The sequence below is a fragment of the Zonotrichia albicollis genome, chromosome 34 (genome assembly GCF_047830755.1).
Source record: "Zonotrichia albicollis isolate bZonAlb1 chromosome 34, bZonAlb1.hap1, whole genome shotgun sequence".
NCBI lineage: Eukaryota > Metazoa > Chordata > Aves > Passeriformes > Passerellidae > Zonotrichia > Zonotrichia albicollis.
This window is the reverse complement of record NC_133852.1, coordinates 1,647,282-1,666,543: the sequence shown is the minus strand read 5'-3', so window position 1 is coordinate 1,666,543 and position 19,262 is coordinate 1,647,282. Positions and strand designations below refer to the sequence as shown.

Below are 19,262 nucleotides of genomic sequence, written 5' to 3'. Positions count from 1 at the left end.
GGGATTATGGAGACCTCAAACTTGGGGGGACCAGAGGGGTCACTGTGGGATTTTGGGGGGTCCCAGGGGGATTTTTGGGGTTTTTTTTCAGGGATTTTTTGGGGTTTTTGGGGGATTTTTGGGGATTTTTGGGGTTTTTTTCAGGGATTTCTGGGGGTTTTTTTGGGGATTTTTGGGGTTTTTTTCCGGGATTTTTTGGGGTTTTTTTTGGGTTTTTTTGATGCATGGAAAGCGGATTTGGGTGTGGGATTATGGAGATCTCAAACTTGGGGGGACCAGAGGGGTCACTCTGGGATTTGGGGGGTCCCAGGGGGATTTTGGGGAGAATTTGGGGTTTTTTGGGTTTTTTTTAGGGATTTTTGATGCACGGAAAGGGGATTTGGGTTTGGGGTTATGGAGACCCCAAATTTGGGGGGCCTGGAGGGGTCACTCTGGGATTTTTGGGGGGTCCCAGTGGGATTTTTGGGTTTTTTTCAGGGATTTTTTGGGTTTTTTTTTTCGGGAATTTTTGGGGTTTTTTTGTCAGGGCATTTTGGGGTTTTTTTGGGGTTTTTGGGGTTTTTTTCGGGGATTTCTGGGTGTTTTTTCAGGGATTTTTGGGGTTTTTTGGGGGTTTTTTTTTGGGATTTTTGATGTTCAGAAAGGGGATTTGGGTTTGGGGTTATGGAGACCCCGAATCTGAAGGGGCCTGGAGGGGTCACTCTGGGATTTTGGGGGGTCCCACAGGGATTTGGGGGGTCCCAGGGGAGGATTTGGTGGGGTTCAGAGGGATTTTGGGGTGCCCTCACCTGGAACTCGGCCGCGTTGGTCCCGAACACGTCCCCGTACAGCGGCTTCCCCGTCTCGTCCACGGGCGGCTTCCCCCAGCCCCCGGCGTGGTACCCGAACGAGCAGCCCTGAAATGCACCCAAAAACCAGCCTGAGCACCCCGAAATATTCATTAATGCACCCCCAAAATCAGCCTGAGCACCCCAAAATCAGCCTGTGCACCCCTGGGCTTCCCCCAGCCCCCGGCGTGGTACCCGAACGAGCAGCCCTGAAACGCACCCAAAAACCATACTGAGCACCCCGAAATTACACTGACACCCCGAAATATTCATTAATGCATCCCCAAAATCAGCCTGAGCACCCCAAAATTATCCTGAGCACCCCAAAATTATTCTGAGCACCCCAAAACCAGCCTGAGCATCACTAAATATTCGTAACCCCCCCAAAATTATCCTGTGCACCCCAAAATATTCATTAACCCACCCCAAAATCAGCCTGAGCACCCCAAAATCAGCCTGTGCACCCCTGGGCTTCCCCCAGCCCCCGGCGTGGTACCCGAACGAGCAGCCCTGAAACGCACCCAAAAACCAGCCTGAGCACCCCAAAATATTCATTAATGCACCTCTAAACCATCCTGACACCCCAAAATATTCATTAATGCACCCCCAAAATCAGCCTGAGCACCCCGAAATTATACTGAGCACCCCGAAATCAGCCCGAGCACCCCGAAATCAGCCTGACACCCTGAAATCAGCCTGAGTACCCCGAAATCATACTGACACCCCGAAATTATCCTGTGCACCCCGAAATTATACTGACACCCCGAAAATATACTGACACCCCGAAATCAGCCTGAGCACCCCGAAATATTCATTAATGCACCCCCAAAATCAGCCTGAGCACCCCAAAATCAGCCTGTGCACCCCAAAGTTATCCTGACACCCCTGAGCTCCCCCCAGCCCCTGGCGTGGTACCCGAACGAGCAGCCCTGAAATGCACCCCGAAATTACTGACACCCCAAAACTAGCCTGAGCACCCCGAAATTATACTGACACCCCGAAATCAGCCTGACACCCCAAAATTATCCTGACACCCCAAAATTATACTGACACCCCGAAATATTCATTAATGCACCCCCAAAATCAGCCTGAGCACCCCAAAATTATCCTGAGCACCCCAAAATATTCATTAACCCACCCCTAAATTATCCTGAGCACCCCAAAGTTATCCTGACACCCCAAAGTCAGCCTGAGCACTCCAAAATCATCCTGTGCACCCCAAAATTATTCTGAGCACCCCAACATCAGCCTGTGCACCCCGAAATTATCCTGTGCACCCCAACACCAGCCTGAGCACCCTAACATCAGCCTGAGCACCCCAAAATTATCCTGAGCACCCCAAAATTATCCTGAGCACCCCGAAATCAGCCTGAGCACCCCAAAATCATACTGACACCCCGAAATTATACTGAGCACCCCAAAATATTCATTAACCCACTCCTAAAATCAGCCTGAGCACCCCCAAAATCATCCTGACACCCCAAAGTCATCCTGAGCACCCCAAAACCATCCTGAGCACCCCGAAACCAGCCTGTGCACCCCAAAATTATCCTGACACCCCAAAATTATCCTGAGCACCCCAACATCATCCTGAGAGCCCCAAAATCCTCCCAAAAAACGCCAAAACCCCTCCTAAAAACTCCAAAAACACCCTAAATCCCCTCCTAAATACACCCGAACACCCCCACCCTGCACCCCAAAAAAAACCCAAAACCACCTCAAATCACCCCCCAAAAACCCCAAATCCCCCCACAATTTCCCCCCAAAACCCCCAACCCCCCAAAAACCCCATAAAAACCCCAAACATCCCCAAACCACCCCAAATCCCCTCCTAAAAACACCCAAACACCCCCACCCCGCACCCCAAAAAAACCTCAAATCTCTCTCAAAACCACCCCAAATCCCCTCAAAATTTCCCCCCAAAATTCCCCCCCAACCCCCCAAAAACCCTAAAAAACCCCAAACCACCCCAAACCCCCTCCTAAAAACACCCAAACACCCCCACCCCGCACCCCAAAAACACCCCAAAACCACCTCAAACCCCCTCAAAAACCCCATAAAAACCCCAAACCCCATAAAATCCCCCCCCAAAACCCCAAATTTCCACCCAAAAACCCTACAAAAGCCCCAAACCCCCTCCTAAAAACACCCAAACACCCCCACCCTGCACCCCAAAACCACCCCAAAACCACCTCAAATCCCCTCAAAACCCCCCAAATTTTCCCCCAAACCCCATAAAAACCCCAAATCCCACAAGATCCCCCCAAACCACCCCAAATCCCCTCCTAAAAACACCCAAACACCCCCACCCCGCACCCCAAAAACACCCCAAAACCACCCCAAATCCCCCCAAAAACCCCCAAATTTCCCCCCAAACCCCATAAAAACCCCATAAAAACCCCAAATCCCATAAAATCCCCCCAAACCCTGCACTCACCTCGGGGATGGGGGAGTTGAGCCCCGGGATTTTGAGGTTGGGGTACGAGGGGGGGGGCCCATAGCGCTGCATGGCGATCAGCCACGGGGGGGGCACCTTGTGCGCGTTCTGGGGGGCACAGGGGGGGTCAGGGACCCCAAAAACACCCCAAAATCCCACCCAGGACCCCCAAAACCCCAAATCCATCCCAGGAACCCCAAATCTGCCCCAGGAACCCCAAATCTGCCCCAAAACCCTGAAATCACAGCAGGGATTTGGGGGGCAGGGGGAGCAAAAGAAGGACATGGAACATTCCTGGGGGGGGGGGTCAGTGACCCTAAAACACCCCCAGGACCCCCAAAAAAAACCCAAAATCCCACCCAGGACCCCCCAAACCCCAAATCCACCCCAGGAACCCCAAATTTGCCCCAGGAACCCCAAATCTGCCCCAAAATCCCAAAATCGCAGCAGGGATTGGGGGGGGGGGGGGAGCAAAAGAAGGACATGGAACATTCCTGGGCGGGGGGGGTCAGTGACCCTAAAACACCCCCGGGACCCCCAAAAAAACCCCCAAAATCTCACCCAGGACCCCCAAAAACCCCAAATCCACCCCAGGAACCCCAAATCCACCCCAGGAACCCCAAATCCACCCCAGGACCCCGAAATCACAGCAGGGATTTGGGGGGCAGGGGGAGCAAAAGAAGGACATGGAACATTCCGGGGGGGGGGGGGGTCAGTGACCCTAAAACACCCCCAGGACCCCAAAAAAAACCCCAAAATCCCACCCAGGACCCCCAGGAACCCCCAAATCCACCCCAGGAACCCCAAATCCACCCCAGGAACCCCAAATCCACCCCAGGAACCCCAAATCTGCCCCAAAATCCCAAAATCACAGCAGGGATTTGGGGGGGAGGGGGAGCAAAAGAAGGACATGGAACATTCCTGGGGGGGGGGGTCAGTGACCCTAAAACACCCCTGGGACCCCAAAAAAACCCCAAAATCCCACCCAGGACCCCCAGGAACCCCCAAATCCACCCCAGGAACCCCAAATCCACCCCAGGAACCCCAAATCTGCCCCAAAATCCTGAAATCGCAGCAGGGATTGGGGGGGGAGTAACATGGAACATTCCTGGTGGGGGGGGTCAGCGACCCTAAAACACCCCCGGGACCCCCAAAAAAAACCCAAAATCCAACCCAGGACCCCCCAAAAACCCCAAATCCACCCCAGGAACCCCAAATCCACCCCAGGACCCCATAAAAAAAACCCAAATCTGCCCCAGATTTGGGGTCTGGGGTGGATTTGGAGCGTTTCAGGGGTTTGGGTAGATTTGGGGTGGATTTGGGGTTTGGGTGGATTTTCAGGTGATTTTGGGATGTTTTTGGGGTGATTTTGGGGCGGTTTTGGGGTGCCCTCACCGGCCCCACGGGCATGCTCAGGGATTTGGGATGGTTTTTAGGGTGTTTTTGGGATGTTTTTGGGGTGATTTTAGGCACTTTTGGGGTTTCCATACCGGCCCCACGGGCATGCCCAGGGATTTGGGGTTTGGGATGGTTTTGGGATGGATTTTAGGGTGTTTTTAGGGTGGTTTTGGGATGTTTTTGGGGTAATTTTGGGATGTTTTTGGGGTTTCCATACCGGCCCCACGGGCATGCCCAGGGATTTGGGATGGATTTGGGATTTGGGGTGATTTTAGGTGTTTTTGGGGTTTCCATACCGGCCCCACGGGCATGCCCAGGGATTTGGGATGATTTTGGTATATTTTTGGGGTGATTTTAGGCGGTTTTGGGGTGCCCTCACCGGCCCCACGGGCATGCCCAGCGCGATCCTCAGCTCGTCCGAGAGGTCTCCCGGCTTCTTCTCCTTGAGCCGCGTCTCGAACTCCTTCCCCTGGGGACACCGAGGGGACACCGCGCTGGTGACCCCCCAAAAACCCGACCAGAGCCCCCAAATCCCACAGGGATGTCCCAAAAGCCACCAATGCCACCCCCAGGATGTCCCCAAACCCCAAAATGTCCCCCCAGGTGTCCCCAAACCCCCAAAAATCCAACCAGGATGTCCCCAAAACCCAACCAGGATGTCCCCAAAGTCACAAAATCCAACCAGGATGTCCCCAAATTCCAACCAGGACATCTCCAGACCCCAAAATGTTCAACCAGGATGTCCTAAAACCTCCAAAATCCAACCAAGATGTCCCAAAATGTCCCCCAGGACAACCCTAAAGCTCCAAATGTCCAACCAGGTGTCCCCAAACCCCCAAAAGTCCAACCAGGACATCTCCAAATGTCCAAAAATCCAACCAGGACATCTCCAAACCCCAAAACGTCCAACCAGGATGTCCCCAAAACTCCAACCAGGACATCTCCAAATGTCCAAAAATCCAACCAGGACATCTCCAAACCCCAAAATGTCCAACCAGGTGTCCCCAAACCCCAAAATGTCCAACCAGGTGTCCCCAAAGCCCCAAAACTCCAACCAGGATGTCCCCAAATGTCCCCCCAGATGTCCCCAAAAGTCCAACCAGGACATCTCCAAACCCCAAAATGTCCAACCAGGATGTCCCCAAACCCCCAAATCTTCAAGCAGGTCATCTCCAAAGCCCCAAATGTCCAACCAGGATGTCCCCAAATGTCCCCCCAGATGTCCCCAAAACTCCAACCAGGACATCTCCAAATGTCCAAAACTCCAACCAGGACATCTCCAAACCCCAAAATGTCCAACCAGGATGTCCCCAAACCCCCAAATCTTCAACCAGGATGTCCCCAAAGCCCCAAAACTCCAACCAGGACATCCTCAAATGTCCAAAAATCCAACCAGGATGTCCCCAAATGTCCCCCCAGGTGTCCCCAAACCCCCAAAACTCCAACCAGGACATCTCCAAATGTCCAAAATGTCCCCCCAGGTGTCCCCAAACCCCAAAATGTCCAACCAGGATGTCCCCAAATGTCCCCCCAGGTGTCCCAAAACCCCCAAAAGTCCAACCAGGACATCTCCAAATGTCCAAAAGTCCAACCAGGACATCTCCAAACCCCAAAATGTCCAACCAGGATGTCCCCAAACCCCCAAAACTTCAAGCAGGACATCTCCAAAGCCCCAAATGTCCAACCAGGACATCTCCAAAACCCCAGATGTCCAACCAGGATGTCCCCAAAACTCCAACCAGGACATCACCAAATGTCCAAAAATCCAACCAGGACATCTCCAAACCCCAAAATGTCCAACCAGGATGTCCCCAAAACTCCAACCAGGACATCTCCAAAGCCCCAGATATCCAACCAGGATGTCCCCAAACCCCAAAACGTCCAACCAGGATGTCCCCAAACCCCCAAAACTTCAAGCAGGACATCTCCAAACCCCAAAATGTCCAACCAGGATGTCCCCAAATGTCCCCCCAGGTGTCCCCAAACCCCCAAAACTCCAACCAGGACATCTCCAAATGTCCAAAATGTCCCCCCAGGTGTCCCCAAACCCCAAAATGTCCAACCAGGATGTCCCCAAACCCCCAAATCTTCAAGCAGGACATCTCCAAAGCCCCAAATGTCCAACCTGGATGTCCCCAAATGTCCCCCCAGGTGTCCCCAAACCCCCAAAAATCCAACCAGGACATCTCCAAAGCCCCAAATGTCCAACCTGGATGTCCCCAAATGTCCCCCCAGGTGTCCCCAAACCCCCAAAAATCCAACCAGGACATCTCCAAACCCCAAATGTCCAACCAGGATGTCCCCAGGTGTCCCCACCTCGTAGTAGAGGTCCCCGTGGATGGTCAGCTTGGGCTTGGTCTGCCACTTGAAGAAGGCGTCGTGCAGTTTCTGGTAGTCGATGTCGATCTTGCCCATCTTGGGCCGCACCTTCTCCCTCATCTTGGACTTCATGGTCTTCTGCTCCTCCTGGGGACAGGCAGGGGACACCACGATGGTCACAGATCCAACCAGGGTGTCCCAGACCTCCAACACCCAATCAGGATGTCCCCAAAAATCTAACAAGGATGTCCCCAAAAATCCCACCAGGATGTCTCAAAACTTCCAAAATCCAACCAGGGTTTCCCCACATCCAACCAGGATGTCCCCAAAGTCACAAAACCCAACCCAAGATGTCCCCAAATCCAACCAGGATGTCCCAAAACTTCCAAAATCCAACCAGGATGTCCCCAAATCCAACCAGGATGTCCCCAAATCCAACCAGGATGTCCTCAAGGTGTCCCCACCTTCTCCTGCAGGGCCTCCCTCATCTCCTGGATGCCTTTGACCACCTAGAACTTCTCCAAACCCCCAAGACCCCTCCCCAAACTCCCTCCCACCCTCACAGCTGCCCCTCAGCCATTCCAGAAGGTGTCCCCAAGGTGTCCCCAGGGTGTCCCCAAGGTGTCCCCAAGGTGTCCCCAGGGTGTCCCCACCTTCTCCTGCAGCGCCTCCCTCATCTCCTGGATCCCTCTGAGCCCCCAGAACCTCCCCAAATCCCCTTCCCACCCTCACAGCTGCCCCTCAGCCATTCCAGGTGTCCCCAAGGTGTCCCCAAGGTGTCCGCAAAGGTGTCCCCAGGGTGTCCCCGTGGTGTCCCCACCTTCTCCTGGAGCACCTCCCTCATCTCCTGGATCCCTCTGAGCCCCCAGAACCTCCCCAAACCCCCTCCCACCCTCACAGCTGCCCCTCAGCCATTCCTGGAGGTGTCCCCAAGGTGTCCCCAGGGTGTCCCCAAGGTGTCCCCACCTTCTCCTGCAGCGCCTCCCTCATCTCCTGGATGCCTTTGACCACCAAGAACCTCTCCAAACCCCCAAGACCCCTCCCCAAACCCCCTCCCATCCTCACAGCTGCCCCTCAGCCATTCCAGAAGGTGTCCCCAAGCTGTCCCCAAGGTGTCCCCAAGGTGTCCCCACCTTCTCCTGCAGCGCCTCCCGCATCTCCTGGATCCCTCTGAGCCCCCAGAACCTCCCCAAATCCCCTCCCATCCTCACAGCTGCCCCATAACTGGTGCTCAGGCATTCCTGGAGGTGTCCCCAATGTCCCCAAGGTGTCCCCAAGGTGTCCCCAATGTCCCCAGGCTGTCCCCATCTTCTCCCGCAGGGCCTCCCTCATCTCCTGGTGACCACCAAGAACATCCCCAAACCCCTGAGACCCCTCCCCAAACCCTCTCCCATCCTCACAGCTGCCCCTCAGCCATTCCTGGAGGTGTCCCCAGGGTGTCCCCAAGGTGTCCCCAAGGTGTCCCCAGGGTGTCCCCAAGGTGTCCCCACCTTCTCCTGCAGGGCCTCCCTCATCTCCTGGATGCCGGTGAGCTTCAGAACCTCCCCAAACCCTCTCCCCATCTCCCTGGCTGCCTCACAATTGTCCTCACAACTGTCCCCAAGATGTTCCAAGTTCTCCTCAATGTCCCCACAGTGTCCCCACGGTGTCCCCACCTTCTCCCGCAGCGCCTCCCTCATCTGGTGACCACCAAGAACATCCCCAAACCCCTGAGACCCCTCCCCAAATCCCATCCCACCCTCACAGCTGCCCCTCAGCCATTCCTGGAGATGTCCCCAAGGTGTCCCCAGGGTGTCCCCAAGGTGTCCCCAGGGTGTCCCCACCTTCTCCTGCAGAGCCTCCCTCATCTCCTGGATCCCTCTGAGCCCCCAGAACCTCCCCAAATCCCCTTCCCACCCTCACAGCTGCCCCACAGCCATTCCTGGAGGTGTCCCCAAGGTGTCCCCAAGGTGTCCGCAAAGGTGTCCCCAGGGTGTCCCCGTGGTGTCCCCACCTTCTCCTGGAGCACCTCCCTCATCTCCTGGATCCCTCTGAGCCCCCAGAACCTCCCCAAACCCCCTCCCACCCTCACAGCTGCCCCACAGCCATTCCTGGAGGTGTCCCCAATGTCCCCAAGGTGTCCCCAATGTCCCCAGGGTGTCCCCACCTTCTCCTGCAGCGCCTCCCTCATCTCCTGGATTCCCGTGCGCTTGATGAACTCGGGCAGCTCGAAGGGCGGTTTCTCGATGCCCCTCTTGCCCTGCAGGTATTTCCTCTTGAAGCACCAGTGCCGCGGCACCGGCACCGAGTTCCGCGTGGCCTTGAGGTGCACCAGCAGCTTGGGGTCCTGAGCGGTGACGTCGTGCATCTCCACCACGTCGGGGCGGGCCACCAGCTGGGGGGACAATGGGGACAGCAAAGGGACAGCAGGGGATGGCAGGGGAGTTAGCAGGGACAGCCCAAAGGTGACACTGTGGTGACCTCAGGGTGGTCACACCGTGCATCTCCACCACGTCGGGGCGGGCCACCAGCTGGGGACACCAAAGGGACATCAGGGGAGTTAGCAGGGACAGCCCAAAGGTGACACTGTTGGACACAAAGTGACCTCTGGGTGATGACATTGTCCATCTCCACCATATGAAAGTGGGCCACCAGTTGGGGACAGCAAAGGGACATCAGGGGATGGCAGGGGAGTTAGCAGAGAGAGCCCCTGGGTGACACTATGGTGACCTCAGGGTGGTCACACCGTGCATCTCCACCACGTTACGACGGGCCACCAGCTGGGGGGACAATGGGGACAGTGAAGGGACATCAGGGGAGTTAGCAGGGAGAGCCTCAGAGTGACACTGTGGGACACAAAGTGACCTCTGGGTGGTCACACTGTGCATCTCCACCATGTCGGGGCGGGCCACCAGCTGGGGACACCAAAGGGACAGTGAGGGACATCAGGGGATGGCAGGGGAGTTAGCAGGAACAGCCCAAAGGTGACACTGTGGGACACAAAGTGACCTCTGGGTGGTCACACTGGGCATCTCCACCATATGAAGGTGGGCCACCAGCTGGGGACACCAAAGGGACATCAGGGGAGTTAGCAGGGACAGCCCAAAGGTGACACTGAGGTGATCTCAGGGTGGTCACACTGTTCATCACCATGTCGGGACGGGCCACCAGCTGAGGACAGCAAAGGGACGTCAGGGGACAGTGAGGGACATCAGGGGATGGCAGGGGAGTTAGCAAGGACAGCCCCTGGGTGACACTGTGGGACACAAAGTGACCTCAGGGTGGTCACATCGTGCATCTCCACCATATGAAGGTGGGCCACCAGCTGGGGACAGCAAAGGGACATCAGGGGACAGCAAAGGGACATCAGGGGACAGAGAGGGACATCAGGGCAGTCAGCAGGAACAGCCCCAGTGGGACACAAAGTGACCCTGGACGGTCACATCGTGCATCTCCACCATGTCCGGATGGGCCACCAGCTGTGGGGACAGTGGGGACATCAGGGGACAGCAAAGGGACATCAGGGGACAAAGGAGAGTGAGGAGGGACAGCCCCAGAACGGTGCTGGGGACATCAAAGTGACCCTGGGTGGGACACCAGGGTGGCCCTGCTGGGGTGACAAGGACAAGAGTGAGGTCCCACGGTGACCCCAGCGTGGCACCAGTGTCCCCAGGGAGGTGACAAAGGGTACATTGAGCGGCTCTGGTGTCCCCAAATGGGACAGGAGGTGTCACCTCAGGGCTGTCCCCAGCTCCGAGTGCCACCCACAGCCACAGGGAGGGGACAGGGCCGTGTCCCCAGTGTCACCTCAGGGCTGTCACCAGCTCTGAGTGCCACCCACAGCCACGGGGAGGGGACAGGGCCGTGTCCCCAGTGTCACCTCAGGGCTGTCCCCAGCTCCGAGTGCCACCCACAGCCACAGGGAGGGGACAGGGCCGTGTCCCCAAGTGCCACCTCAGGGCTGTCACCAGCTCCGAGTGCCACCCACAGCCACAGGGAGGGGACAGGGCCGTGTCCCCAGTGTCACCTCAGGGCTCTCACCAGCTCAGAGTGCCACCCACAGCCACAGGGAGGGGACAGGGCCGTGTCCCCAGTGTCACCTCAGGGCTGTCCCCAGCTCTGAGTGCCACCCACAGCCACAGGGAGGGGACAGGGCCGTGTCCCCAGTGTCACCTGCTTCAGCTCGGCCACCGTGAACCTGTTCATGCGCCGCAGCTTCTTCTTGGACAGCTTGGGGACCTCCTGCTTCTTCTCCTGGGGACACGTGGGGACAGCTCAGGTGACACCGGCAGGGTGGCACTGTCCCCTCGTTCCCAGTCCCTGCTGTCACCACCCCCAGTCAGTGTCCCCAAACACCCCCGTGTTGTCCCCAACTCGGGACCAGCTCCAGTTGCCACCTCCGGTCACCTTCAATGTCACCCCACTGTCCCCAGTGCCACTGGCTCATCCCATCATTGTCCCTATATCTCCATGTCCCCGTGCCCCCAGTGTCACCTGCTCATCCTTGGAGCTGTCCCCAATGTCCCCAGTGTCCCCCTGTCCCCAATGTCCCCGTGTCCCCAATGTCCCCCTGTCCCCAATGTCCCCGTGTCCCAAGTGTCACCTGCTCGTCCTCAGAGCTGTCCCCATCGCTGCCCCTGTCCCCAATGTCCCCAATGTCCCCAGTGTCACCATGTCCCCACTGTCCCCCAATGTTCCCAGTGTCCCCGTGTCCCCAATGTCCCCCCGTCCCCAATGTCCCCAGTGTCCCCCTGCCCCCAATGTCGCCAATGTCCCCAGTGTCCCCAATGTCCTCAGTGTCCCCAGTGTCCCCGTGTCCCCAGTGTCCCCGTGTCCCCAGTGTCACCTGCTTGTCCTCGGAGCTGTCCCCGTCGCTGCCCCTGTCCCCAATGTCCCCAGTGTCCCCAATGTCCCCCTGTCCCCAATGTCCCCCAATGTCCCCAGTGTCACCATGTCCCCAGTGTCCCCCAATGTTCCCGTGTCCCCAGTGTCACCTGCTCGTCCTCAGAGCTGTCCCCGTCGCTGCCCCTGTCCCCAATGTCCCCAGTGTCCCCACTGTCCCCCTGTCCCCAGTGTCCCCAATGTCCCCCAATGTCCCCAGTGTCCCCCTGTCCCCAGTGTCTCCAGTGTCCCCACAGTGTCCCAGTGTCACCTGCTCGTCCTCGGAGCTGTCCCGGTCCCCAATGTCCCCCCGTCCCCAATGTCCCCCTGTCCCCAGTGTCACCATGTCCCCAATGTCCCCCAGTGTCCCCCTGTCCCCAGTGTCACCTGCTCGTCCTCGGAGCTGTCCCCATCGCTGCCCCTGTCCCCAATGTCCCCAGTGTCCCCCATGTCCCCAATGTCCCCAATGTCCCCAATGTCCCCACTGTCCCCCTGTCCCCAATGTCCCCAATGTCCCCAATGTCCCCCTGTCCCCAATGTCCCCAGTGTCCCCAGTGTCCCCACAGTGTCCCAGTGTCACCTGCTCGTCCTCAGAGCTGTCCCCGTTGCTGCCCCTGTCCCCAATGTCCCCAGTGTCCCCAGTGTCCCCCTGTCCCCAGTGTCCCCACAGTGTCCCAGTGTCACCTGCTCGTCCTCGGAGCTGTCCCGGTCCCCAATGTTCTCAGTGTCCCCAATGTCCCCAGTGTCCCCAATGTCCCCAGTGTCCCCAGTGTCACCTGCTCGTCCTCGGAGCTGTCCCCGTCGCTGACCCTGGTGCCATCCTCGGGTCCCTTTTTCCGGGGCACCCCCGCGCTCTCCGGCCGCTCCGCCCGCTCCGGCTCCTTCTCCTTGTCCTTCTTCACCTCGTCCGTCAGCTGGGGGGGACAGGGACAGGAATGGGGACAGGGACAGGGGACAGTGCAGAGAGATGGGGACAGGGGATGGGGACAGGGGACAGTGCAGAGAGATGGGGACAGGGGATGGGGACAGGGGACAGTGCAGAGAGATGGGGACAGGGGACATGGGACAGGGGATGGGGACAGGGGACGGGGATGGGGACAGGGGACACGGGACAGGGCAGAGAGATGGGGACAGGGACAGGGGACAGAGAATGGGGACAGGGACAGGGGACAGAGAATGGGGACAGGGGACAGAAAATAGGGTCAGGAGACAGGGATAGGGTGAAGGGACAAGGGCATGGACAGGGGACAGGGATGGGGACAGGGGACACAGGACAGGGCAGAGAGATGGGGACAGGGGACAGGCAATGGGGACAGGGATGGGGTGAAGGGACAAGGGCATGGACAAGGGACAGGGATGGGGACAGGGACAGGGGAGAGGGGCACCCAGGAGACAGGGACAGGGGACATGGGACAGGGTTAGGGACAGGGATAGGGGACAGGGGAGAGGGGACACGGACAAGGGACAGGGGCAAGGGACAGGGATGGGGACAGGGGATAGGGATGGGGACAGGGACAAGGATGGGGATGCCCAGGGGACACGGGTCAGGGACGGGGACACCCAGGGGACAGGGACACCCAGGGGACAGGGATCAGGGTCAGGGGCACCCGGGGGACAAGGACGGGGGACAGAGACACAGAACAGGGGACAGGGGACAGCAGGGGACAGGCACAGGGACCAGGACAGGGTGAGGGCACAGGGACAGGATCAGGGTCAGGGGACAAGGACAGGGACGAGGACACGGAGAGGGAACAGGGACAGGGGACAAAGGTCAGAAGCACCCAGGGGACAGGGTCAGGCAGAGGGGTGACACCCAAGAGTGACCCCTGGCACTCAGCAGTGACCCAAGGGTGACGATGGCACCCAGCACTGACCCCTCCTCACCCAGCACTGACCCCTCCCCACCCAGGGGTGACCCCTCCTCACCCAGCACTGACCCCTCCCCACCCAGGAGTGACCCCTCCCCACCCAGGGGTGACCCCTGGTGCTCAGCAGTGACCCAGGGGTGACAATGGCACCCAGCACTGACCCCTCCCCACGAAGAGTGACCCCTGGCACTCAGCAGTGACCCAGCACTGACCACTCCTCACCCAGCACTGACCCCTCCCCACCCAGCACTGACCCCTTCCCACCCAGCACTGACCCCTCCCCACCCAGGGGTGACGCTGGCACCCAGCACTGACCCCTCCCCACCCAGCACTGACCCCTCCCCACCCAGGGGTGACCCCTGGCACCCAAAGGTGCCACCCCCCCACCTTGAAGGCCTCGAAGATCCTCTTGAAGAAGACGAAGTTGGGGTCGTAGATCTCGGGCTCCTCGCTCACGTACTCGATCTCCACCTCGGGCCCGGGCTCGGGGTCCCCCCGGGGGGGGAGGGGCGCTGCTGCCCCCTCGCGGGCCCCGCCCCTCCCCCGCTTCTTCTTCTTGCGGTTCCGCCGCTTCCGGTTCCGCTGGGGGGGGCAAAGGGACAGAGGGACAGTGAGGGGACAGAGGGACAGTGAGGGGACAGTGAGAGGACAGGGGGACAGTGAGGGGACAGAGGGACAGTAGGGGACAAAGGGGACAGTGAGGGGACAGTGAGGGGACAGTGAGGGACAGTGAGGGGACAGTGAGGGGACAGAGAGACAGTGAGGGGACAGTGAGGGGACAGAGGGACAGTGAGGGGACAGCGAGGGGACAAAGGGACAGTGAGGGGACAGAGGGACAGTGAGGGGACACGGAGGTGGCACAGGAGCCTCTTATTGGGGGGACAGGAGGGGACAGTGAGGGGACATGGAGGTGGCACAGGTCCCTCTAACTGGAGGAACAAAGAGGGACCCTCAACACGATGGCACAAGAGGGGACAAAGGTGACATGAAGGTGACACAGGTGACCCCAGAGTGAGCCACACTCCCTGCCCTTGGTGGGGACAACATGGGGACATTGGGGTGGCACCGAGAGGGGACAGAACCCCCCAGTAAGGGGACAGAAAAGGGACACTGGGGTGACCCCAGAGCCACCCAAACCCACCCATGGCCACCAAGGTGACAACAGTGACACCACAGTGACACAGGTGACCCCAGAGCCACCCAAACCCACCCATGACCCCCCCCGGGAAATTTGGGGCACCCATGGGACCCCCACTCCCCAGATCTGGGTGGGGGTGGCTGTGTCCCATTGTCCCCTCACTGTCACCTCCTTCTTGGACGTCCCCGTGTCCTCCTCAGCCTCGGAGGCCGACGCCGACGCCCGGAGCTCCGTCTCCATCTCGTCCTCGGCTGGGGGGACACGAGGGGACAGGGCTGTCACCGCCTGGGTGTCACCCCCACCTTGGTGTCACCCCCACCCTTGGTGTCACCCCCACCATTGGTGTCACCCCCATCTTTGGTGTCACCTCCCGCTGGTGTCACCCCCACCTTTGGTGTCACCCCCACCTTTGGGTGTCACCTCCCTCTGATGTCACCCCCACCTTTGGTGTCACCCCCACCCTTGGTGTCACCCCCACCTTGGGTGTCACCTCCCTCTGATGTCACCCCCACCTTTGGTGTCACCCCCACCCTTGGTGTCACCCCCACCTTGGGTGTCACCTCCCTCTGGTGTCATCCCCACCCTTGGTGTCACCCCCACCCTTGGTGTCACCCCCACCTCTGGTGTCGGGCATCCAGTGGGGACTGAGGGACATTGAGGGTGGCACAGGGGACGCTGAAGGTGGCACTGTGGGTAGCACAGGGGGTGGCAGGGGACAGTGAGGGTGGCACTGGAGACACTGGGAGTGGCACAGGGGGTGTCAGGGGACACTGGGGTGACACTGTGGTGACACTGGGGACACTGAGCTGGCACTGGTGACACTGAGGTGACACTGGGGTGACACTGTGGGTGACGGGGGTGTCAGGGGACACTGGTGACACTGGGGGTGGCACTATGGGTGACACTGGGGTGACACTGAAGTGGCACTGGGGACACTGGGGGGTGGCACTGAGATGACACAGGTGTGACACTGGGTGACGGGTGACACAGGGGTGACAGGGGTGACACTGGGTGACACTGGGGTGACACAGGGGTGACACTGAGCTGACACTGATGTGACACAGGGGTGACACAGGGGTGACACAGGGGTGACAGGGGTGGCACTATGGGTGACACAGGGGTGACACTGGTGACACTGAAGTGGCACTGGGGACACTGGGCGTGGCAGGGGACACTGTGGCTGACACTGGGTGGCAGGGGTGACACTGAGGTGACACTGGGTGACACTGGGTGACACTGGGTGACACAGGGGTGACACAGGTACGACAGCGGTGACACTGAGGTGACACTGGGTGACACAGGGGTGACACAGGGGTGACACTGGGGTGACACTGGGGTGACACTGAGGTGACACTGAGGTGACACAGGTGTGACAGGGGTGACACTGGGTGACACTGGGGTGACACAGAGATGACACAGGGTGACACTGGGTGACACTGGGTGACACTGGGTGACACAGAGATGACACTGAGTGACAGGGGTGACACAGGTGCGACAGGGGTGGCACTGAGGTGACATTGAGGTGACACAGGTGTGACACAGAGGTGACAGAGATGACACAGGGTGACACAGGGGTGACACTGGGTGACAGGGGTGACACAGGTACGACAGCGGTGACACTGTGGGTGACACAGGGGTGACGCTGTGGGTGACACTGAGGTGACAGGGGTGACAGGGCTGACACAGGTGCGACAGGGGTGACACAGGGTGACACTGGGTGACACAGGGGTGACACAGGGGTGACACAGGGTGACACAGGTGCGACAGGGGTGACACTGAGGTGACACTGGGGTGACACTGATGTGACACTGGGTGACACTGGGTGACACAGGGTGACACTGTGGTCACTCACCCGAGAGCCCCGGCACGCCCACCAGCTCCTCCTGCCGGCTCTCCTTGAGCTGCAGGATCTTCTCCAGAGCCTGCGGGATCTTGGGGCCCACCCCGGGCTCCTCGGCCTGGGGGGGCACAGGGGGGACCCCCAAAATCAGAGAGAGGCCCCAGCAACCGGGGAGACCCCTCCTCAAATCAGAGAGAGCCCCCAACAACCGGGGAGACCCCTCCTCAAATCAGAGAGAGCCCCCCAAAAACCGGGGAGAGACCCCTCCTCAAATCAGAGAGAGCCCCCAGCAACCGGGGAGACCCCTCCTCAAATCAGGGAGAGCCCCCCAAAAACCGGGGAGACCCCTCCTCATATCAGGGAGAGTCCCCAAAAACCGGGGAGACCCCTCCTCAAATCAGGGAGTCCCAACAACCGGGGAGACCCCTCCTCAAATCAGGGAGAGTCCCCAACAATCGGGGAGACCCCTCCTCAAATCAGAGAGAGCCCCCAGCAACCGGGGAGACCCCTCCTCAAATCAGGGAGAGCCCCCAGCAACCGGGGAGACCCCTCCTCAAATCAGGGAGTCCCAACAACCGGGGAGACCCCTCCTCAAATCAGGGAGAGCCAACAACTGGGGAGAGACCCCTCCTCAAATCAGGGACAGCCCCCCCAAAACCGGGGAGACCCCTCCTCAAATCAGAGAGAGCCCCCAGAAATCGGGGAGACCCCTCCTCAAATCAGGGAGAGTCCCCAACAACCGGGGAGACCCCTCCTCAAATCAGAGAGAGCCCCCCCAAAATCAGAGAGAGCCCCCAGCAAGCGGGGAGACCCCTCCTCAAATCAGGGAGAGCCCCCAGAAATCGGGGAGAGACCCCTCCTCAAATCAGAGAGAGCCCCCAGAAACCGGGAAGACCCCTCCTCAAATCAGGGAGAGCCCCCAGAAACCGGGAAGACCCCTCCTCAAATCAGGGAGTCCCAACAATCGGGGAGACCCCTCCTCAAATAAGAGAGAGCCCCCAGCAATCGGGGAGAGACCCCTCCTCAAATCAGAGAGAGCCCCCCCAAAATCACAGAGAGCCCCCAGCAACCGGGGAGACCCCTCCTCAAATCAGGGAGAGCCCCCAACAACCGGGGAGAGACCCCTCCTCAAATCAGAGAGAGCCCCCAGCAACCGGAGAGACCCCTCCTCAAATCAGGGAGAGCCCCCAAAAATCGGGGAGACCCCTCCTCAAATCAGAGAGAGCCCCCAAAAACCGGGGAGACCCCTCCTCAAATCAGAGAGAGCCCCCAGCAACCGGGGAGACCCCTCCTCAAATCAGAGAGAGCCCCCAACAATCGGGGAGACCCCTCCTCAAATCAGGGAGAGCCCCCAGCAAGCGGGGAGACCCCTCCTCAAATCAGAGAGAGCCCCCAAAAACCGGGGAGACCCCTCCTCAAATCAGGGAGTCCCAACAACCGGGGAGACCCCTCCTCAAATCAGGGAGAGCCCCCAGCAACCGGGGAGACCCCTCCTCAAATCAGAGAGAGTCCCCTACAATCGGGGAGACCCCTCCTCAAATCAGGGAGAGTCCCCAGAAATCGGGGAGACCCCTCCTCAAATCAGAGAGAGCCCCCAAAAACCGGGGAGACCCCTCCTCAAATCAGAGAGAGCCCCCCCAAAATCAGAGAGAGCCCCCAGCAATCGGGGAGACCCCTCCTCAAATCAGAGAAAGCCCCCAAAAACCGGGGAGACCCCTCCTCAAATCAGAGAGAGCCCCCAACAACCGGGGAGACCCCTCCTCAAATCAGGGAGAGCCCCCAGAAACCGGGGAGACCCCTCCTCAAATCAGGGAGAGTCCCCAGCAACCAGGGAGACCCCTCCTCAAATCAGAGAGAGCCACCAGAAATCAAGGAGACCCCTCCTCAAATCAGAGAGAGCCCCCAAAACCGGGGAGACCCCTCCTCAAATCAGGGAGAGCCCCCCCAAAATCACAGAGAGCCCCCAGAAACCGGGGAGACCCCTCCTCAAATCAGGGAGAGCCCCCAAAAACCGGGGAGACCCCTCCTCAAATCAGGGAGAGCCCCCCCAAAAATCGGGGAGACCCCTCCTCAAATCAGAGAGAGCCCCCAACAATCGGAGAGAGACCCCTCCTCAAATCAGAGAGAGCCCCCAACAACCGGGGAGACCCCTCCTCAAATCAGAGAAACCCCCCCCCCCCAAAAAATCAGGGAGATCCTCGGGATCCCCCCCCAAAATCAGGGAAACCCCCCCCTGAAATCAGGGAGACCCCCAGGAATCCCCTCAGATCAGGGAGACCCTCGGGACCCTCCCCAAAATGAGGGAGACCCCTGGGACCCCCCCCTCAAATCAGGGAGATCCTCAGGACCCCCTGAAATCAGGGAGGCTCCCAGGACTGCCCCCAAAGAGACCCCAGACCCAGAAATCCCAGACTCAGGGACCCCCACACAGAACCCCCAAAGCCACAGAGAGACCCCAGACCCAGAGACCCCTCCCCACAATAAAGGCCCCAAACCCACAGAGCCCCCTCCCCACAATAAAGAGCCCCCAGCCCCCCACAGAGCCCCCTCCCCACAATAAAGAACCCAAAGCCAC

General features: G+C 59.1%; 1 protein-coding gene across 1 annotated transcript in view; it reads right to left on the bottom strand.

The window, feature by feature from the left end:
• The window catches only part of SF3B2 (splicing factor 3b subunit 2), a 33,776-nt gene that overhangs the window by 9,071 nt on the left and 5,443 nt on the right, over positions 1 to 19,262 (bottom strand). Inside the window, 10 exon segments of the mRNA XM_074531334.1 lie at positions 789 to 896; positions 3,265 to 3,372; positions 5,042 to 5,131; positions 6,979 to 7,128; positions 9,128 to 9,355; positions 11,134 to 11,214; positions 12,618 to 12,755; positions 14,097 to 14,291; positions 15,016 to 15,098; positions 16,700 to 16,805. Coding sequence (XP_074387435.1) covers positions 789 to 896; positions 3,265 to 3,372; positions 5,042 to 5,131; positions 6,979 to 7,128; positions 9,128 to 9,355; positions 11,134 to 11,214; positions 12,618 to 12,755; positions 14,097 to 14,291; positions 15,016 to 15,098; positions 16,700 to 16,805 — 1,287 coding nt within the window.